The sequence below is a fragment of the Rhyacophila brunnea genome, unplaced genomic scaffold (assembly GCF_057557595.1).
Source record: "Rhyacophila brunnea isolate RB1 unplaced genomic scaffold, BYU_Rbru_1.0 scaffold_14, whole genome shotgun sequence".
Taxonomy (NCBI): Eukaryota; Metazoa; Arthropoda; class Insecta; order Trichoptera; family Rhyacophilidae; genus Rhyacophila; species Rhyacophila brunnea.
The window spans coordinates 32,980,103-33,005,071 of NW_028232796.1; the positions used below are offsets into that span (position 1 = coordinate 32,980,103).

General features: G+C 33.0%; 1 protein-coding gene across 1 annotated transcript; it reads right to left on the reverse strand.

Annotated features, from left to right (window-relative positions):
* Nucleotides 1-5,934: 5,934 nt before the first annotated feature.
* LOC147075881 (organic cation transporter protein-like) lies at nt 5,935-12,265 on the reverse strand. The gene is made up of 3 exons (XM_085942386.1): nt 11,611-12,265; nt 8,264-8,445; nt 5,935-6,114 (listed from the first exon to the last, which is right to left on the reverse strand). Exons 1-3 carry the CDS (start codon nt 12,263-12,265, stop codon nt 5,935-5,937), a joined length of 1,017 nt encoding a protein of 338 aa, XP_085798512.1.
* Nucleotides 12,266-24,969: the final 12,704 nt, after the last annotated feature.

The window sequence follows — 24,969 nt, forward strand, 5'->3', positions numbered from 1 at the left end:
TTCTTTATAATAATTATTGACCTAAGAATAAGGTAGTATTTTTTTGAAATACGCCATTTCTATTGGCATTTCCCAGTGGCTAAGCTACAACATACGGCCGTAGCCATACATTGACAAACGATAAATGAAGTACGGAGTAAGATCATGGTAACGCGCGTGTTTGAACATGAACCGTTTTTAAAAAAATATTTTTTTTCGGTTAGGTACATGTTCAATGGATTCAAATGGTTCAAGGATAAAAAGGCTTCAAAATTATGTAAATAGATTATCTACAACGTTTAAGAAATTTCCAGGATCATTCTTTGAAAATATCATAAAAGCTACATTTTGACATACGCTGAGCATGTCCCCCCTTAACAGCATAATATGAATATCCCAGATAGTGATGTAACAAAACATTGTATTTAAATATATTTGTTATTAGTAATAATCTTGTAACAATGAATTATTTAATATATAATCGATTATTCAGTCGTAACAAGAAAAAGATTTTCGTCTCAATCAGATAGTACGCACATAGCATATGTGGTTGAGCGAATCCAGCTGGGTTTCGTATTTTTTGTCAAAAATATTCTTCTTATTTGAAAAATCGCCGTTAATTTGTTGATTACCATGGTAATGAATCGCGGATTTTTAGAACAAACTCTGGTGTTCCTCAAAGCTCAAATCTTGGCCCAATTTTGTTTTTAATATTTTTTGATGATATTGTCAAAGTTATAACCAATTCTTCTTCTTTGCTCCCAGATGATCTTAAACTTTTTCGAACTATTGAAACCCCATTATGCTGTGCCATGATGCTGTCTGATCTAGATGCTATCTCGCAATGGTCTATCTTGAATAAACTTGAATTCGCTACCTCCAAATGTAATATTATTTCATTCAGTCGTTCAAGGCACACCTTATTGTTCCCATACACATTGTCTGGTATAATATTGAGTAGGGTAACGGAGATAAAAGATTCGGGTGTATTGTATGATGCAAAGTTCACTTTCAATCAGCATATTCTTAACATTAGTACTAGATCTAGCAAAATGCTTGGTTTTGTTATGAGGGTTTCAAAATCATTCAAAAACTGATACGTACATTATACATATCATTTGTGTTGAGTATTCTTGAATATGCCAGCATTATTTTGAGTCCTAATAGGGTCCATCCACACAATTAAGTTGGATCGAATCCACAATAGATTTCTTAGATTTCTCTACTTAAGAACGTACGGGTTCTTTCCTTATGATAATGATAATAAAATGAATTTCTCGATTCGTTTTCTTCTGGGCATGCTATCAATGCAATCCCCGAAGAGTGATTGCTTTTTTAAAGCATTTCTTTTTACTTCTTCGTGGGTTCATTTACAATCCGTATATACTGGCAAATATTAATTTTCATGTTCCCACCAATATCACTCGTAACTCTACGGTCTTCAAGATACCTCGTCGCAGGACAGATGTCATGTTTTATGATGCTGTGTATCGTGCGATTAACTTATTTGATGGCACCATAAAGGTTGATTTTTTTTAAACTATATAATGTTTGTGGACGTGTTACATAGGTTAAATTTATAATTGTATATATTATCATGTTTCTTTAATATTTACGTAAACACATTCTGTCTTTTCTACTTTCTTGTTATATTAGTTGTTATTTGTAATTAAGATATTTTTATAATTTTGTATTTAATATGTATTATGGCGCATTGGCCAATCACTGTAATCCCGTAATTTCTCTCTTTTTCTAAATAAAATATTATTCTGAGATGTTTTCAAATTACGTATGTTCAATAAAATAATGTTTTATTCTTAAATCTTCTGAATTATTCGTTGAATAAGAAAATAGTTAAATAAAATATACTATATAATAATGATTTATTCGACGCGTGGTGCAATTTTCAAAATGTTTGTAGGTATATTGCAGTGTAACAGGGTAAAACCACATACCAGATTTATATTATCCATAAACACACATATTGAGTGATGAATATAGATAATTTAGCATTGCTATAAATTTACAGTATTTTTGTCTTCAAGAAAATTTCACCACATTAACACTATTATAATGTACAATATAATTATTAGTGATTATTACTTATTTGGATTTTTTTTAAATGTAAGGATAATGTATATATGGATAATTCCAGCTAAATATTATGTATAATCAATACACTAAAATGTAAATCAATAAAACTTAAATCCATTAGAAATTCAATAGAATTAGAAAATGTAACTATAGTAAGTGAATATGTCACTAAAACCTTACAATCGATATGTAATACAACAAAACATATATTAATAACACATTATTATCAAATAACTACAAGATAAAAAGAACTTTTTATATACAACGTTTTTAAGTTTTCCGTTGAATTATTATGCTCAATATGCTCAAACTTGTACTTGATATGAAGTAAATAAAAGACAAACAAACAAACAAAAATATAGAATACTGAAATGTCATTTTGACATTTCATTTTGATTTCCAATAGTAACGCACGTATATATTAATAATTTAGTTGCTAGGACCACCCCCTTAGCAACCAGTAATAGTTTTTTACTTTCTACGGATTTTTCTGAAATAACTTTCCATGCAAAACAGAATTAACTAAAAATGTATTCAATGCTGCTTAAAGATGGCTAAAAGTATTAAAATAATGCATTGTCATCGTGTTCTGATATATTCTAAATGTTTCAAATGTCTATCTAGTCGGAAAAATCGATTGCAAGATTTGTATTGGACAAACAAGAAAAAATTTGTACTGGACATACAAGAATACGAGCTAATAAAAACGTGGTAAAATAGGTGGAAAACTCCCCATTTGACAGTACTAAAATCTCTATAAACACTATATTATCAGTATTATCACTTTATTCTGAGATAAAATCCACAACTTAAATATCCAAAATGAAATGTTTTTACGAAATAAGACACTATTAGATGGCACCAGAGTTGATTTACCGTTAAAAATATAGCTTAATTAAGAATCCAATAGATATAACACGTATTTTCTGTATAATTATTACATAACTACTGAAAACTGAAGTCATGTCACCAGCAGTCAAGTGTTGTGTATTGTTTTTAATGAAATTAATAATAACAAAAACATCACGGATGACTTATTGTAGATAAGTTCTGATAATAAAATTATACGGTAATGAACTGTAATTTAATGTAATTGCATTCAGATTTCAAATAAAACTATTGATATGTTTACAATCGCAGTCCTAAAACAATCATAAAATACAATAAAATTCAATTTGATAATATTACACCTACTTCAGGGCTCGAAATGGACCGGAGCCCACCGGAGCGCCGTTCCGGTTCACATTGGTAAAATTAGCGCTCCGTCTCGTGGAAAAAATATTTTGACCGTATGAGGTAGATAGGCGATATAATAGAAAATCGAACACACTTATTTTTATAAAATACACATAAAATTTGATAACAACTATGTAAATATCTTCAGAAAATTGTCGAGCGCTCCGGTTCGTAAACCTTTTGATTTCGAGCGCTGACCTACTTACGTCCCATTTTCCATTTAATTCAGAATTTAATCGCATTATGATTGGTTTGTTGAACCTCCGTTATGGTGAAATTGAGTTTTTAATGCAGTTCAATTTCTTTTACATAAACACATCGAAATCATTAAAAAACATATTTTATTTTTATTAGAATTAGAGAAATTTTTTTAAGACACCACGGTACAAAACAATCGTTCCGTGCAGGTTTGTCTAATATGTGGACATTTTACAAACGAGCAATGAATTATATACCCGCCCCCCTATTTATTTATATATTAATAACTCAATTAATTTTAATATTTTGATAGCTGTTTTTTACCATACTGTAGTTTATGATGACTAGGGTTTTTAAGTACGGTTGTTTGGATTATCTGATGTCTATAATTCGGAGCGAATCGCTAAATACAAAATCTTCTCAAGTAAATGAGTAGGTAATATCCAGGAATACCTTTCTAATATATAAATATATATATAATCTCTCACTCTTTAAAATAAATTAATTAATAGATATGAAAGATCTTCAAGCATTGAAATATAATCTATAATTAACTATTTCTTTTATTCAACGAATAATTCACAAGATTTAAGAATATATCATTCTGATTATTGAACATATATAATTTTGAAAAACACTTTCTGAGAGAGTATAATTATTATAACCAATAGAAAAAATCTTTTTTTTTTAAAAGTAAACCACCCCGACGGGGAATCGAACCCCGTTTCTCCCGGGTTTACGCCCCATCCGTCGCATTAAGAAATACTCTCAAACAGGGATGCTTTAAGATACTTGGCGGTCTGAGATGCTGACGGGTTCCGAGGCTCCCTTTTGAAAGTATTACAATATAAAGTACTATCGTTTGCCAAAAAATTGTATGCTTCCATTATTATTCTTTAATTAAGATGTCGACACTTTTTAATGAAGAGACCGCATCGTGTGATTCGTTCACTGGTCTCAAAGGTTGTAATATTCATATTCGTTATTTAATTTGCCTCCCATTATAATGTGCCGCCCCTTAGCAATGCCTAGCCCCACAGGACGTCACCGCCACAGTCTTATTTTAAACATCTCAATATGAACAAAATTATTTACTTAGCAGTTTATAAAAATGTTTCTTCGTCGTGAGTGGTATGAGTGAATGCCGTGTCCACATTGGCAACGAGTTGGTGTCAACCTCATTAAATTTAACGATAAATATCATAATTTATATGGTCATGAGGTTGCCAGCAACTTATTGCCAATGTGAACACCACTTAACTCTACTGACTTATTAACTGAGAGTGTCAAATGATTAAGTAAGGATCGTCCTAACGGTAGCCGACTTCATGTATAGAATACAATAAGGAGAAATAGTATTGAAATAATCTTTACAGAATATTGTAATTAATAATGGTCCAAATCCAATAGTTCATTCTCATAATGTGACTAGGTTTCTCTTTTTCGTAATGGAATGCGACGCTATATTTTTTATAATTTATGACAGGTAAATGAAATCTGACAGATATCTGTCAATTGTGTGTAGTTACTGGATTTTGCTATCGATTATTAAAACTATTAAATTTTAATTAGATGTAATATTAATGATTCTAAAAATAGATACAAAGTGAAGATGGCAAAGTCCATATTTAGCATTTATATACTACTAGATGAGGAGTTCCCATACAAGTGTCATTTTAAAAATGTACCACAAAAGAAGATATTACGAATATCGTCTTATAATATTTCCTTGTATATATAATGCGTTAAGACCGTTAATATGGATTCCCGAATTTCACCCGTATTGCCCTGGCTGTAAAACTAAATTTGCGTTCTTGGAATAGTGCCCCTAAGGGTGCTGCAACCCAAAGCTTGCAAGCTACCAAAAATTCATGTCTGAGCAGACAGAGCAAGTCGTCATGCGCTGACTATTAGTTAGAGTAAGATGCAAGCTAGATCGGGCTTACTCATAATTATTGCCAGGTCGTTTTCGAGACAAATATATAGTGAGCTTATATCGAGTTAAGTCCGCTGATATTAAAACAGTAAGTTTTAACACTGGCCGAGTCGCTGAAAATCGGGCGTCATTTTAAGAAGCATATGGTTCATCCAGTAGTATATCAATGATATTAAGTGAAATATTTGCAGTTTAGTGGGCTGAGTAACCTAATATGACATTATAATAACAGAAGTGTTAAGAGTTTTGAATAATACTGAAACTCTGTTATAATCATTTCACACACAACCAATCACATATATCGAAGATTAACCATTGCTTTTAATGTACTATTCAATAATCTCTCTGCCAACAATAATTACCTATTATTGCATTCACCGTTCTATAAAATGTAATTATAAAACATCCATGTTTCAATATCAGTAAAATAGAAAAGTTCAAAGTTTATAGTCCTACATTAATATTGTATTATCACTCATAACGCATATTTTTTAAACTAACACATCAATTATTGGAGCATTTTTAGTGGTGCGTGATCCAATATTTTCTGCTTCTTCGATAGTCTCTGGTAGAAGACTATTGAGGGTTTCTGGTGTGAAGAGAGTAATCAATGCCGATAGTAGACAGGTCCCTGCGAAAAGATATAATGGAAGCGTTTTCATATGAAGTGCCTGTGAAGGATAATAAAAAAAAATGAATAGGGAACAATGGATATTGAGAAAGTAATACTTATAGTAAATCAGCTTCAATATATTAATTGTAGTAATCATACCACTCAGCATTACAAGTGTGACACACTTCGATATACATATTTTTTTACAAAACAAATACTAATGGCGGAAGTGATTATCAGCAGTTTCCTTGATCATAACCTAGAATTCAGTGTTTCCCAAACTTTCGATATCGGTGTACCCTTTCCATAATTTTCGTAACACTGGGTACTCCTCGTCAAAAAAAATGCATATACTTTAATGACAATTTTTTCCTTTTTTAGTACATTTATAATAAAATATAAATAAAAGTCATATCATAAATAACATTCATTATAATTAATTAATGAGAAGGATGAAAAAAATGTTTATGTTGAGATGACAGATCATCATAATTAATTATTGGTTCCCTGGTTGTTAATTTTAATCTGAGATGTGGGGTTACACATCCAAAAGCCTGTTCCTTTTTTGACTTAATGTCTACAAATGTCAAAAAAGCAACTTGATATAAATATGACGTTGGAAAAGGCAAGATGTATTTCAGGACTTTTCTGTTAAAATCGGATACAAATGTGCACATTTGCAACCAGAATGATGTGAAATTACACTTTTTCAAGAATCCGTCTGAAGCTAATTCCATAAATAGCTATTCTACCGCATGTGATAAACCTTCTACCATGGATGTTGTATGAATGGCAAACGGATGTCTTATCCGTTCAATATTTTTGTTTAAATCAGGAAAATAATTGTTCAGGCTCACTTGTAAATTCTCTAAATGCTATAATGTACATTTCAGAGTTTCATGAGTATCGGCATCAATTTTACCAGCCGAGCTTGTTATAAACTCATGAAGACAGGAAAACGAGTCCACTTCTCTATTACCAACTTCCGGTGCTGCGCGTACCTCCACCAAACTTTTCCCGTACCCCAGGGGGTACTCGTACCACTCTTTGGGAATCACTGCTAGATCAACAGTGTATATTATGATGAATTTAATTGCGACAATGACTTTTGTAATCTATTGAATAGTGCAATATATTATTATTAACCAAAATTTAGTAAAAAAATCTTCCAATTAAATCGAACAAGCCGGCTCCCGTGGTGCAGTGCGTAAGGATCTGGCCTTCTATCCGGGTGCTCTGAATACGATTCCCAATGAGGACACAATATATTTATGTGATTTTCTCAACACCTGGATGTTTGTGATTGTTCAAAATTGAAGGGTGGATTAAAAAAACAACATAATATATCAGTGTTTTTTTTCATATTTCATATTATGTTATTTTATTTTTTTAAATGTTGTATATATCCTATCATTTACCGTTCTTTCAAAAACAACTAATGACATCAGTTAAATTGTGTTAAAGTTTCTTTGACTCCAGCACAAAAAAATATTTGAAAAAAGAGTTTCTACAAATACATAATATTAATATGTCAAATGACATCTGTCTATTACATTACATATTTTTCTGATAGGTACTTCAAAAGTTTTAATGTATAATATTTTTCATTGAAAAATATGCACGTATTGTGTAGTATTACCTCAAATAATTTAATTCATAATTCACAAGGAGGAGATTCTATTACTTTTTATTGCTCTCCTGTAAAATTGTTCAGTTCTGACATATTATGTTCTTTTTGTAATCCACCCTTCAATTACTAACAACCACCTTGTACGAAAAATCAAGAACATGGTTATTATTAATTTAAAAAAAAATATCAATGGAACAACGACAAGCAAATTTTAATAATCGGTTTGGCATACTCCATTGGAACCCCAATTAAGCGTGACATACAGAGCTCGAAATGGACCGAAACGTACCGGAGCGCCGTTCCGGTTCATAAAATCCACAAAATTATCGCTCCGTCTCGTGGAAATAATAATTTGACCGTCTGAGCTAGATATTTCATATAATAAAAAAAATAACACACTTGTTTTTATAAATCACATTTACAATTAATGTAGTATAGTATAATATAGTTGATATTTTCGTAAAATTATCGAGCGCTCCGGTTTGTAAAATTTTCCATTTCGTGCGCTGGTGACATATCCGAGATGAGAAAAAAATCTGTGGTTAAATTTAAATTTAGTGACTATATCAATTCATACCAATAATAGAGTAGATGGTGCAGCTATTGCGCCCAGTCTTCCGATCGTGGAGCAGAATGATAATACAGTTTGTCTTAGTGGAGTAGGAAATAACTCTGTTGTGTAGAGGTAAACTGAACCAAATGCTAAGCCTATAAACATCTTCCCCACCAAGAAGACTATTAGTAACGCCAAGTCCATATCTGTTGGTTTACAAGAAGAATTATTATTTTAATGGATATAATTTTAATTCATTTATTTACGCTGTTTACAGGTGCATAGATTTACTGTTGACAGTAAGAAAATGTATGGGTGGTAACCGGACAAAACAGAACATGACAAAACAGAAAAGCAAGGGGGAAAATGAAACATTAAGTTTTGTGGAATCTATTTAGGTTATGTTAGGTTAGGTCATTGATTCCTTGTACCTATTCACCCAATCATTTTGAACATATTATATTGATTAATATGAGATATCCTAAGCTTGCCGGCAACGCAGAGTTAAGTCCCGTTTATTTGAGGCTTTCTAGCAATTAGGATTGCAAAAATTAGGTGTAATGTGTTTTATTATGGAGTATTGAAAATCTGTGCTATTAAAAATCTATCAACATAATAGAGATAGAACAATTACAATATTAAATTAATATTTTTCCTGAAAGGTCATAGTTATATTTATCGTTGTCATGTTTTGTTTTGCCATGGAACCGTATGGGTAAACATGTATTATCATGCAATTGGCAAGATTGCATGCATGGATCAAAAACTTAGGAAGCTTGTAAATTTTTATACGATAGTAAGATTTTTTTCGATCTGCGCCTGCGCAGTAGAACGATAGTGGCAAACCTGCCGGCAATAAAAACGAACTACGAATGAATTTTCAAGTTGACCGATTCTCACTACCTGTCAAATAGTACGAAATAGTACGTTAAAATGACAGCGTCTCGCTCACTCTTGAAGAATGAGATTGGAGAGACAGTCAGCATTTTTACGTGTAAACAGTAAAGTTATTGTCACAATAGTTTAAAATACGCACTATTGCCGCCAGTAAATCCATGCACGTATACAAGCGCTATTAAACAATTTAATAATCCTTATTATAATTATTATTATTATAATAATAATACTAAATAGTACTTACATTATTTATTAATATAACATCTAGTTAAGACTAATTTGAAAAATATACTTAATATTTTAAATTCAATACCAAACATACTTGCTTTTACCTCCACCACCCGCCACATTTCCACACCCGTTATACAGGCGTATACCGTGGCGTAAAGAACGTTAGGCGTTCTTCATATTTGTGCCAAAAGTGTCCCAGGAGCAACTTCCCGAGACCTTGGTTGGCGTGCACTAGAGTGTGCGCGATCCCTCCTTCGATATAATGTGTTACGATCAATTTCCGATGAGAAAAGACCTTCTCGCTCGCCGTAAAATGCCGCAAACTTTTTAAAAGCTGAGAAATTTTCTCTCGTAGATACCAAGTCGCAATGACTGACCGGTCCAACTGAGGGTCGGACCGACTTGAGAAGCACTCCCAGAGTATATGTTCCAAACATACAGAAAAGTTTTCTTATTATTGAAAATATGCATTTTATTTAAAATTTTAGACATACATACACCTATTATGAAAAATCTTTAAAAAGTTGGAACGAGTGAGATTTGAGGCAATTCGATAATTTTCGAATTCAATATTTTTATTTTTCGAGAATTCAAGATACGAGTACCTTAATACCTTCATTTCTTTTTTGTTCTGCACAAATTATTTGCGGGTTAAAACCATTGGGGATCAAATTCGAAACCTTTTTTAGACTTTTGTTGCACGAAAATATTTTAGAGGCGAATATAAAAAAAATCTATTTCGGTTCAAAGTGGAGAGTTTGTTTTCCACATGGAACATCAGAGTTTCAATTTCAGATAAACGACGGTAGTTGTCATTCCGTTTCAAATACCTTTCTTTATTTTTTTTTAAATTCATCTCTCAATTAATTCTATTGTTGTTTAATTTAATAAACCGGTTTCGTCCGCCTCAGATGGTCCGGTCCTAATTTATTGATTAAAAGTGGAATAATTACTTAAAAAAAATTGCGTTTTATTAATTTAAACAATAAAATGCAGTTTCACCATGAATTGACAGTTAACAAAATGAAAGAAATCTCAAATTCTCCTTGATGATTTCTCTTTAAATAAGAATCCTCTAAATTTCGGAAAATTTACTTCTCGAGATTCATCTTTTCTGATTACTCGAGACTAGGTTTCTCAGTCATAAACCTTTAATTATGTTGGGAATATATAACTTAAAATTGGTTGCTATTAATTGACGGAATTTTAAATACCTCACATAACGTTATTGTTAGAATTAATTTGGACGCCCCATTAACATATCGATAGCACGAATAGTGAAAGATGTAAATTTTACAATGTCTCTTCATATAAATAATATGTGAGAGTCACCACTGTGCGAGTCATGGTGTGATGGATGAAGAGGTTGTCAGAAGGAGAGATGAGAAGTCGAGATTTGGTGGTTGATCTGATGGATATAGGAGCGAGTTTTATTTGCAGCGTAAACACTCGGTACAAGAGTATATTATATAGTAGTTATATTACAATACTTCCGAGGTCCGATCTCGGTAGAATGAAATGTTGTGCAGAGCGATACCGAGACCGAGATACTAACAGACAGGGCACTTATATTCGAGTGACTTGCCCAATGAATTATGATCCGCTATTTATTGACGTACATACAATCAAAATAATTATTATCTTGAAAGAATATTTAGGAAATAATTATTATTATAATTGAGTCAGCTCCTAGGTATATGGAGTTTGCGTCATCGGATTTAGATGACTATGTGGAAAAATGGATAGGTATCGCGGAAACAATCATTGCAATAAGCTATCTACTGAGTTGCCTTAATTGGACACTACGGGAAAATATGGTTATTTAATATCGCCGATCAATATGCTGACACGGAATGAGCTGTTTATCACCATAAAATATTACTTCTCATTTTATTTTCTACATGGAGTAAGTATTGGAGTATCCATAATATAGTGGAGCTTATCTTAGCAAGCGTTTTAAGTGAAATAACCTTTAGTCATTTTCTCAACCCATTGACTCAAATACGTATTTTAAAATCAATGAATGATTATGCCAGACGTAGAAATTAAAATGGTGACCACGACTTTTGAAATGGATGTTTTGTCATTACTTCACCATAGGTGGTTTACTACAATATTGAAAACCTCCATGTGTAGCCTTGATCTTATGTTTAATATAAAATTAATTGATTATTTTACTTATAAATAAAGGTGCTTACTTACTGAAAAAAATATTTTAAATGAAACATAATTGGAAAAAATACCTTCTGGAATAAATGTAAATGTCATCAAACATATTCCAGGTATCAAAAAGGTAACGAAAGCCGTTTTCTTCCTTCCAAAGTATTGGAGTGAAAAGACGCCAAATATATGTCCAGGAATCTCACAAAGTCCACTGAAGATGTAATTCATATAAATATTCCCATTCAGAACCACAGCACTGATAGACATTCCGTAAAAACAAAATGTGCAAGTTATCCACCAAACGCAGCATTTCAAAATTCGCAATAATAGAATTTTTGAACTTATTAATTTTCTAAAATGAGTTTTTACTTTTTCTTGTGTTTTCATTTCATTGTCTCTGTTTTCCGTATTTTTTCCATTAGCAAAATTATCCTTATTCTTAATATTGAAATTCAAATCTGCTAATATTTCATCCGATATTTCTCTTTCATTTATTTTGGCAATCTTCTTAACGTTTATAGCAACTTCTTGGTATCGCTGTTGAGATAAAAGCCATCGATCGCTTTCTTCAATCAACCATAAGTATCCAAGCATTACAAATGCTGGACTATATATGGCTTGTAGGAATGTCCTCCAATATGGAAGACCCCAAGCACTGGCACCCAACAGCCCTTGTCCTGTGGCAATGAAGATGCCAAATATTGCTCCTCCAGCTACCCTGGTTGATGGTATCATCAATTCTAGAGCTGCAAAGGGTTCCAAATATCATTATGAAGAATAAAGCGTCAATTACATTGAGCTTCTTAACGAGCTGTTTGTTGGCGAATTTAAAAGCGAGCGATTCAGCTACTGCGATTACACACAAAACTGTCCATTCGCTGAGAAGCCACAAGCCAGCGACTATTTTGACAGCACGTAGTTCGTTTTTTACCGGGAGGTTGCTACTGCGCTCTACTGCGCAGACGTAGTAGGCCCACACGCCGGCGCGTAGCGTGTAAAGTTGACCGGCTTTCAACTTTTCTCGGTAGAGTGTTTACAACCTGCTTATTAGCTTGTTCGATGAATACACTGGGCGACTTTACAGGCAGATTGTAAATTCGCCAATTAACAGCTCGTAAAGAAGCTCAATGTAATTGACGCTTAAGGAATTTAACATCTAAGTGAAACAGTGAAACTAAGTGAGACAAATCTTTTTTCATTGAGCCAATGGTAATTTTTAATAAGAATATTTACCAATATTATGCATCATATTAATATTTAGATGATAATAATTAATTGTTGCTTATTTATAATAGTTTGGTATTTTAATCCTATTGTAAATTACTGAGAATGACGATAGGTACCCAAATTCTTCAAAACTTTGCCCTACTTATAACCTTATATCAAATGCAAAGTGCCAGACATAGTCAAATACATAATATTGATATGAAGTTATTGATAAAAATCAAATTAGAGAACTTTAGAAATATTGTAATGATTAGCGATAGCGGCTGTATTCAATGACTCGTCAACATATTGCGAATATGGAGACTAGTGTTTTTGTTTCCAGAACCTGCATATTACACACATTTTTGGTATATTTTTTTAAATTCATTAAGCCCTGCCTCAACCAAACTAGAATAGATAAAAAATATTATTCTCTCTTTAAAATATCCAAAGTTATATATGATTTAATTGCATAATTTTAGTTACTTTATAGATAAACGAGTATTTTATAATTAACTATTTCTTTTATTCAACGAATAATTCACAAGATTTAATAATATATCATTCTGACTATTGAACATAATATTATGTAATTTTGAAAAACACTTTCTGAGAGAATATATTATTATAACCAATAGAAAAAATCTTTTTTGAAAAAAAGTAAGCCAACCCGACGGGGAATCGAACCCCGTATCTCCCAGGTTTACGCCCTATCCGTTGCATTACCACTATGCTACGAGGTGACATACTAATTGCGATAAATGTTAACTATTGGTCAATTTTTAATACCTACTCATCAGTGCTCTTCCAAATCAAGTGACTTTGGCAATCGATTTTTGTTTCTTACGTCGAGTAATAGTAAATGTTTACCTACTTTGATTTAAGAGACAAAAATCGATTGCCAAAGTAGCTTGATTTGTAAGAGCACTGATGAGTAGGTATTAAAAATTGACCAATAGTTAAAATTTGTCGCAATTAGTATGTCACCTCGTAGCATAGTGGCAATGCAACGGATAGGGCGTAAACCTGGGAGATACGGGGTTCGATTCCCCGTCGGGTTGGCTTACTTTTTTTCAAAAAAGATTTTTTCTATTGGTTATAATATATTCTCTCAGAAAGTGTTTTACAAAATTATATTGTTAAACGAGTATTTTTTGACTACTATCTATTATGGCTTGGTTTTCGCAGGGTTTTATTGAATTTTAAAAGCTAACCAACACCATCTGTAAATTGTAGTTATATTTCAATGAAAATAATAACGTATGACTCACAAAGTTTAATGTGCACTTTTTATTGCGGATCTTAACAGCCTACATCCACCCTTCGCCACTAATTTATAAAGTATAGGTATTTTATCAAATTTAAAATACTCACTAAGAACAAAGCAAGAAGCATACATTCCTGATCCTAAAAGTCGCCCAAACAACTCCGCAGTCGCAAACATGGCATAATTGGCAGAAAGCGACTTCATAATGCCGAAGAAGGCTTCAAAAACTCCACTCATGATAAGTGCAGACCTTCTTCCATATCTGTCAGAAATAAACCCCATCAACGGCAGGGCGAAAAGGGTCCCAATACTGTTTAATGTCCCCAGAAAAGTGCTTTTCCAGAATTCACAAGGAATTCCCATCTACAAAAAACCATTATTTTGTTGAAGATACATTATTTTTAAATGGTACCTTAATAAACACATAGCATAAATCTCAGAAAAAAAATTAAGACATGTGGAAGTCGAACTTCACATATTTTAACAAACGGCGCTAGACTAGTCCTTATTGCTTTTTAAACCAGCTAACCACTCAGAGAGACTGTCTTGATTGTAATAGGTAAATTTTATTATATGGGTCTGGATAATATGTAATATATGTAAGGAAAGGGAAGAGCTGCTCAAGTTGGTTCAACCAGTTGTTGGGTCTATCGGATCGTCCGACCTTATCGCCACAAAGACCAATTGTGTTGCATTTAGTAAATTTTGCGGCGTCATAATATTGCCAACGTGAAGATCTATTCACTTAGATTGTTTAGCAGTTTTTCCTCTACGTACTCTTCACTTCCATGGGTACTTTTAACTTAAAACCATTTAAATTCAGTCAAAGCACATTTAAATGCATGGCGACCTCAGTGTTGGGTAACTTATCCTGAGATAATCCCAATCATTAAGAAAAATGATGCTTCACAGCCAAACGTAGGGTCCCGCGATATGCCTGATTAAGACCGGGAGTGGTTTGGTGTGGCTTCAATAAATAATTATAATTAATCAAATCGCTTCGGATATTTATATATTTCACTTACGTGCGAGCTAATTTAGGTGGACGTTGTTTTATATGTTTTTAAGATAGGGTCTATCAACCCAATTCACTATGTGTGCTTCATGTACTTGTTATTTTCTTATTTTATTATTGTATTATATTTTACTCACATTAATTGCCCTATATTTTTATTTGAAAATTGTTAACACGTACTTTATGTCATGTCGTGAACGCTTTGAATTTATAATTTGTCATGTTCATTATAATTAAAATAAATAAATCTGAGTACTTGAATAGGTACTTAAATATATAGGTCACTTGGGAAATAACTACAGCTTTTGTTTTTTGAATTATAATTTTCATTATTTTCAATGGAAATGTCATGTCATAGAAATGTTATTAACATAATTTGTATGCGCATTATTTGATCCATATATTGCTGTCATCAAAGTAACGTGATTGTATTTCTATTTGAAGTTGTTAAACAGCATTTATTTTTTTAGTAACCTAATACATACAAAATATTATCTACTCGTATATTTACCTCTTCAATGAATGTGTATTTGAATTTGAAGACATATTCATCGCATGGCACAGTTTTTGATTTGTTAAAGTAGCGTTCCTGGCATGTATCATCATTTTTCCAATGATCCGATTTATTATTATTATTTATATAAGCAAATCTAGAGCATCTTTCCTTTTCTGGTATCGTATTTTTAATCCAAACTGGATAAAAGTTTGAACTAGATTTCTCACACTCTGGAATCTTGCATCTGAATAATCAATAAATGAATAATTAGATTATCTGCTACAGCTATAAAATACATAAATATTAGAACTAAAGAATACATATTAGAACTATAAAACATATAAATATTTGAAGGTATGATGCTATTGGAGGTAGATAGATGAAGAGTCTTTATTGCTTGGTTGTTGAGATGAGAGTTTATTGTTTGATACAAGAATACACTGAACATAATAATAAGGATGATGATGTGAGATTATAATCGCGAGGTAATGATCTACTGATGAGATCGATCTGATCAAGAGGTTGATTATAAGAATGGACTGAGAGGTTTGATTCGACTGCAATAACGGATGTACTATATTGAATGAAGAATTCGTGACAATAGCAGCACCTACGTCGCGTGACGGACTCGATGAGTGAAGTGTTAGTTTGTAGATTTTTTTTATTATTTATATTAATGCAGTACATAATTCGTCACTGTTCTGGCAGAAGACACTAATTCGAAAAAATGACATATTGAGTTAGTTATACCAAAATGTTCCTTATTTCAAACTTTACCGTCTGGAAACCTTCTTAATAAATAAACAGTCTTTATTTTAAAGTCATACTTTTTACGATTACTTAATAAACTCACATGATAGACCATTTCAAACATTTTAACAACTTCAAAGTCAAATTACTCAAAACTTGTATTCTCCAGTCAGTGTCTTCTGCCAGAAAAGAGACGAAATATTACCATAGGTATTGTTATAATTATTCTCTATCAAAACAAACACTAATGGTCTAGGTATGATTAAGGAAACGCGGGAAATTATTTTAATAAAAAAACTTCAATTATAAAATATTGTCACTAATTTAATTCAGAGTAGCATGATCGCTACAAATATTAAAACTTTGGATGTTGGTGAGATGGATGAGGAGAGTGATGTGTGGAGACTGAACTGATTTATGAACTGAAGTATGAAGACTGGAAGTTGCTGGCGAAGATGGCGAGCTTATTTGACAGATTGTCAAGTACAGTTTACAAAGGTACATACAGAAAATATTACACTATATAAGAAAACCCGAGGCAGAGTGACGGTTAGACAATTGAAATACAATAATGAGTGACGACGATACGAAGTGAACCATCGGGATAGCCTTTTTTATTGAACCCATCACGATAGAAACTGCTGACACTAAGTATGTCAGGTCTCGGTGAGAAAATACATATTTAATATAATAAATTTTGCTGGTGTAAAAAAGTGCTTACTTTTTCTAATAAAATATGTATTTTTTCTGAGGTTTTTTAAAAGTATGTTATTTCTTCAATATTATTATTAATGATTAAATCGACGCCACCATACTCGATTGTTACAGATTAAATATATCGTGTTTCTAAATCCCCTGCCTTTAAACCTCATTAATTTCTTAAAATGCAGCCAGAAAGGATAGCGTGGTGACATTAGGTTTGGGAAAGAATGAACCTTGAGATCAGCGCTCGAAATGGAAAATTTTACGAACCGGAGCGCTCGATAATTTTATGAAAATATTAACGTTGTTATCTAGTTGTACCTATATGTATTTTATAAAAATAGGTCTGTTAAATTTTTTATTATATGACATATCTAGCTCAGGTGGTCAAATTAATATTTCCACGAGACGGAGCGATAATTTTGGAGATTTTATGAACCAAAACGGCGCTCCGGTGCGTTCCGGTCCATTTCGAGCCCTGCTTGAGATAGTAATAATATGAAACCGTAAAAAATACGTTATATCGCGACAAATAAAAAACGTAAAGTGTTATAATTTCGCGGAAATTACATTTTGATGGAATAAAAATTTTACCAAATATGGTTTTGCTATTATATTATATTGTTAAATATTATACAAATTAAAGAAATAATGCACGTCCTCATAAAATAATAATATAAAAAAATGTAATAACAACGGACATCCGATGTACCAAATATGGCTTTATCCTCAATTTTTAAATTTTAACTCGAAGACATTTGCAATAATACTAGTTTGTGATATTGATAATAATATATAAACGCAGTGACGTCCCGTGGGGGTAGGCAGATTGAGCGTCGCTTTGGGGCGGCAGTTACCAAAAGGGCGGCAATCACAGAGAATAATTAGGAATATATAAAAATAGCTACCTAAACTTAATAATAACGCCAATATCTTCCATTAAAAAAATCAGCTCACTGGTTGGAAACAAAATGTATTAATTACTATAAAGGGTTTAACAGTACTGTATTTTTTTGTCGGGTTCGCGATGTCTAGTTTACTTCCGCTGTCTTTGGACGTTACGTCGTTGGTAATCAGCAATGACATGACGTGCAGATTTTCGAATTACATTTGAATTATAGGTAGGTACATACTTACCTAATTTAAATTTATCTAAATATTTTTGCCAGTCACTCGCGAGTTTTGGAAGGTGTATTTTTAAAATGTATCCGAAACCGTGGACAATAGTCCATTGAAGCATATATGGCATTTAAATTAGATTTAGTGAAATATCTTGTTAGTAATGTATCCATACGAAACATTTCTTGGATATTGGTGTCATGGAAGGATGATAAAAAATACGGTATAAAAATGGGGCGGCATTTTGTCTTGGGACATCATTGTATAAACGTCCACAGATTCAAAACCTGGGTCTGAAAAATACACATATTGTTAACCAATGTGTGCTAAGACTCAGAGTGTGGACCTAATAGATTGTACAAGCGGCTAGCATCCATTTCTCGTTAAAACCAAAATAAATATCTGTCAATACAAACCTAACATTCGATCTTCTTAGGATCAAACATGGTCAAAAAAATATTATACCTGTGTGAATACCTGTATTATACATGAAAATAAATATTATTTTCTAAAATGATAAAAGATAGTCCTGATAGTATGTCACAGTATACATATTATTCAGAATCGCCTTGCAAAATCTATCTCAAATCCATTTCGACTGCTTAATCCGCGAATCAGCCAACTACACTTTTGACCAAAAATAAAATTTTGGTGGTATTTTGTCATAAAGTATGTTTTCTATGCTCACACAAAATTTCAATCTCCTAAACCTATAAATAAATGCGATATCGTTATTCAAACAAAACAGCCAACTGCAGGTGCTAAATTTCCAATATCATAAAATGGAATAACTCAAATAAATTATATAAATTTTCTTTATAAATAAAATGGAAGCTAAAATAATGTACTTATTAATTTATAGTGCAGTTTATTTGTAAAAAAAGAGTGTTTATTTTTTGAAATTGTTAAATTCCGCTAGATAGTTAAATTATTAAGTTTTTTCTTCTTCCTGAACAATTTGCCCAAATGGAGTTAGCCGGTTTGCTGATTAAGCAGTCGATTTGTTCTTTTACATTTACACGACACCTGAGTCTTTAATACAATTGACATTAATACTTTTTACTGCTTAAACTTTACCTGTATTCTGTATCAATTGCAGAAAATATGTAGTTATTAATATACATCGAACTCAATATCACTGGAATCGAAATATAAACAAAGTGTATGATCTGATATCTTCCGATACGTCCAACATTCTCTAAAATTCCATCCAAATCTACTGTTTTTGGTCTTATCGTGTTTTCATCCATGTTTCTATAAACAATAAAATTAAAATAATATTAATTTTTTTATACAATATCTACAATCTGGATGTTTTGAAAGGTTTGAACAGAATGCCCGTCGATCTTGCTTCCAAAAGCTGGTGCGAGAAGAATATTGATATTGTGTCCTTGCGTCAAGTTGTCCTAATATGCGAGGAGCCTTATCTTTAAACCCACTTTGCAGCTTTCATTTAGAAGCTTTTGCAGAGCAATTCTAACTAGTTAACCCGGTATTTTTTTGATCCAAAATAACACGGATATCACTCGGCGCAATTTATACAAGGTGGTTATTTAGAATAATTGGTAACACACGGCACTGTATTACACTTGATTCCAATTGCATCCGATTGGGATCTCATTTGGAATCAAGTTTGAAGTATTTAAAACCATGTTGCGGTATACTCAACGACACTTGACAGCTCGCGGTAAAATTTAAAAATTGCTGCAACTCAATTCTCAATAATATGTCTTGTCGTCGGAACGGAAAAAATAAAATTTGTTTAAGAAAATAGGATATTACTTCTTCTTATTCTTCGTCAGGACCTTTTGACTGAAGATCGCTATCCGGGGCATCCAAAATTTGTTTTAATATTCCGATGTGGCAGATCTAAAAGACAAGACAGCGCTGACGACACAAACGGACACTTACGATTCTAAAAATAATCCTTATGCCACGCACATTTGATAACGTCTTCTGGATGCGACAGACGCGCAATAACTCGTAGGTGAACACCCTTAGTTATACCTGCAGACCAGTAAGTTGTCAACTCAAAATTCAGAGTATTTGAAAATTGAGCATGTATCTGAAAAAAATCAGTATTCTTTTCTTCAGAATTGGCTCACAAATTTTCAAATTCTTAGGATCTCCCATCTTATAGATTTATAGAAGTTGATCATCGAGGCATTTTCCAGGTCTTTGGATTATTGTCTTCTTACATGCAGGATAACTGTCTCTCATGAGAATATCTATTGTTTAACCATTTCTTCATACATACAGTATTAATTCAGTCCTTTTATTAATTAAATATGTGAACTACTTGCCACACAATCGTTGAAATATTAAAAATAGCTTGAATTATACTACACAATATTGATATCTAGTATAGACATAATTCAATAAAAAAAAAAACACCTTTCCATGCAATGGAGTCTCCAACAATTAAAATATAACTGCTAATAGACCATTTTAAAACTACTAATTTGATGCATAAATACCTCGTAATTATTGTAATCTTTAATTTTTAATGACAGAAAGATGTAAAAATGTAAACGTCACATTTGAAACATTCTTGAATCTAGGTGAATCTAGGTAAATAGTTCGGTTGCTAAGACGTCCTAGTAACCAGTAATAATTAGTTGGATATAGAAAATGTAAAGTACCGATCAGAAAATCGTATTGAATTATATCTTTCAAAGTTTGTCGCTAGATACCGCTAGTAAAACTACCGTTGCGCTCCAATACATGGAAAATATATATTTGTTTGCATAATAATATGTACCTGCCAAATCAAATATGTTATTTAATTTTATGTAACTTTAATAATATTAACTATGGATAATATGTTTTTCAGTTCTTCATATAAATTATTTCTACGCTATACTTCAGTAGGTATATATTTATATAGAAATCCTTTATTAGATCATATTTATCACTGAATTACTGAAAGATATTTCGAAAATCACAACTTTTGACTGTTGACAGCTCGAATTTTTTACTCGTTCGTTGATCATCCGTTGCCCAGTTGCAGAGCATAGACAAATCAGACGACTGTCGTCGGACTTTTAATACGGCAGCTGATTAAATCATATCCATGTTCAGTATTAGATTTATGCAGGTTGATGATGGTGACTCCAATATTGGATATTGAGGTTTCAAAAACAATATCTTATCCTGATAAGATCATAATGGATCAAGAGTGGAGGTTTGTATTAAAAGATTTTTTTACGAGAAATGGATGTAAGGTACTTGCTCAACCTATTAGATCCATACTCTGACTCATACACAAATTGAAAAACAATACGTGTACTTGCTAGAACCAGGATTCAAACCTGGGACCCACGAAGTTATAGACCGACTCTTAAGTCACGCGGCCATCGTGGGTGTTATTATTATTTTAGCATATAAATAAATATTGATTCCTATTATATTTAACGTAAATTACAGTAATTGGTAGTGCAAAGGTCTCGTATTAATTAAACGATATATTCACAAGTCAAGTTAAATGCTAACCTAAAAAACAAACACTTTACAAATCTTGAAAACACTTTAAAACCCCTAAAAATCCAACTTATGTCAATAAATGAAGTTGTTCCAGTGCGCAAGGTGCTAGCTTTTCATTCGGGGGCTCCGGGTTTGATTCCCGGTGAGGTTACACTATAGTTGTGTGATTTTCACAAGGGTTGGATATTCTCATCATCATCACTAGGGGTGCGACAACCCGGTATGGCTCTTTGCCTCCTCCAACAGCTTCCCCCACCTGTCCCTATCCAGTGAGGCCGTTTTTCAATTTGTTACCCCCAGAATACGGCAGTTACTGGCAGCTCCATCTAACCAGCGAATCTTTGGCTTGCCTCTTCTTCTACGCCTTATTGGATTGCTGGACATTACTCTCTCTACCGGTTTATTGCCATTCACACGGTGCACATGACCTAGCCATCGCAGTCTCCCAATCTTAATTGATTGAACTGCGCTGCAATCTTCGTACAGCCCGTAGAACTCAGCATTATATCTTCTCCTCCAATTGGTGCCGTCCCTGATCGGTCCATATATACGGCGGAGAATTTTTCTTTCAAATATTCTAGCCTGGATATACTAACTACACTAATATTTTACTAGACTACCGTCATTAGGCCTCATGACCTGTTGTAGTATTAAAAATACAAACATTACGACAATATACTACAATATAATTGTTTTTTTATTACCATATCTTTCCATGAAGTATTAACAGTGAAACAAAATATTAATGATGTTAAATGTTAATTAATTAAGTTAAATCTATCGAGTCTTCGTTACTGTTGTTGGTGGCGCTTTTCGCAAGCGGACTGTAATTTTAAGGATGATGTGGATTCCGGATCTAGGGGTGGGGGTGATTTAACAGAATGCCAGACAATGACCTTTATGATGGCTCCGTGGTCTGGCTGCACTGTGACTCACGCGGTATTGATTGTTTGGGTTACTCGGTGCGCGGCACTTGACGGTACACTGTTTATAGATGATAATGAGGTTGATGAATGATGAGAATAGGTATGTCTGTAGGATTGAATTAATCAATAACTGTGGTTTAGCGTTAACAGGCACACACACCAGTGTCTTGAACTAACTCTTGAATAACTCTGTATCTAACACGGTTATAGTATCGTTCGTATCATATCAGATGTAGCTCGGCAGCTTTAGCAAGCCTCACGCGCTCGGCGGTAACTGAATTGTTGTTCGCAATTACATTCTTCTATCACCAGTATTGCTCATCGTCTGGTCTTGTAACAATACTAAATAAGGGGATTTGAGTAGGGGAGACTAAGGATGAATGCGATAACAATTTGGCTCAACCAGTTATTTTTAATGTAGGTCAGTGCTAAATAATCGCTTGGTAAGGAGTATTTGCCTCTGCTTTAGATACACACTTGTTAATAACATACAAGCAAAAATAAAATAATTAGGTTTTAACGATCTTTTATTGTGTTAATTTGTTATATAAACGGGAATGAACTGTATTCGTTCAGTGTGCATTTACCATTGGTGATTGTGCAAAGTCATTGCCCGCTGAAGAAGGAAGCCGATACAGTACACGACTGGTCCTACTCTTCTCCCCTCCCGTTGTCTATAGATGACCTGTTATTGCCTGTCATTGTCTATAGAGTGCTCATACTGACGTGTCTGTCGTGTTCACCTGTCAGAGTATTCTTAGTTTCAGATTTCATTCAGATTATTTTAACGTGTCTTGGAGACCTTGGAATTCATCTGATTTAGTGGTTATATTTTATTAATAATTGTAAGTGACGATCAAAGTAAGTAATCTTCTTCTGTGTATAATAATATAATATTAACACTAGAATGCTTGTCAATGTGACAGTCGAATCTAAACGACAATAACTAATAACTTATTATTTATACTCTTCAGTCATTATAGAATACCAAACTCTGCTTGCAAGTACGTTATCAATGAATAGTATGGCAGTGGACCACTCGTTGCTTGTGCAAAAAGTTATTCTCAGGCTTAGATTATAGAAAAATATAGATGGAGCTATTATGAGTGTTTGTCCCTGAACAGATGACGAATTTTTCTCGCGCTTGGGTCGCCCCCACCACGCGTCCTTCACGCCCCTTTCAAGGGTTTTTCGGAAATACATGACAGTATACGTGAACATTTGGTTGGCGTAGTGTTGCCAGATTTCGAATGATTTTACAATCGATTTATTTTTATATTATATTAATAAATATTAGCAGAGTGAATTTTGGTAATAAGAAATATATTTAGGTAACACACAATCTCAAAAATACGATTAATATTTATTACATTCCTAGGTGTTCGGAGAAATAATGTTTTCATAAAATGTTATTTATTATTAATCAAATAATACATTCAATTAACGATTCAAACATATTTGCTATATAAATTATGTAGCAGGTACCTACCTACTTAGAAGTATAAGTAAAGAAAAATATAAAGCGTCAATTACATTGAGCTACTTTACGAGCTGTTTGTTGGCAAATTTAAAAGCGGGCGATTCAGCTACTGCGATTGTGATGATGACACACAAAACTTTCCATTCGCTGAGAAGCCACAAGCCAGCGACTATTTTGACAGAACGTAGTTCGTTTTTTTACCGGGAGATTGCTACTGCGCAGATGCAGTAGGTCCACACGCCGGCGTGTAGCGTGTAAAGTTGACCGGCTTTCAACTTTTCTCGGTAGATTGTTTACAATCCGCTAGTTCGATGATGACACTAAGCGACTTTACAGGCAGATTGTAAATATGGCAACAAGCAGCTCGTAAAGTAGCTCAATATAATTGACGCATAAGTAAACACAAAAATACCACAATTTATAAAGATTTTAAAAATAGACCCATTATGATAAAAATCGGTTTATTCTGAATTTTAAATATCGAAACATTAGGTAATGATTATATTAGAAAAAAAAAGAATATTACAAATCTATGGATACATGCTTTCCCCTCCACCATCCGCCACGTCTCAACACCCTTTCAGGCATATACTATGGCGTAACGAACGAGAAGCATCCTTCAAAATTGTGCTGGGAGCATTCCCTTTCAACCGATGAATGGGAACACTACCAGAGGATGTGATTGGCACCCTGCTATTTGCCACATAAACATGTATTGAATTTTATTAAGCCAAGCTGACAGAGCTCGTTGACGAAGCCCCCGTGACCGGTTAAGAACTAGGAAGTCCAATGGTCTGGAGTCTTTTGGTTATTTCCATGCGCTATATACTATTCGGAAAGAAATCTAGTAAATCTAAAAAAATAACCTAGTCAAATCAGACACATAAAACAAAATCAATAATTCACATTTACGTAAATTTACAATCATATAGTAGGTACATCGGAGATGGCGCGTTTAAAAGAGGCAAGTGTCGCGTTCGATAAATGCTGGAGAA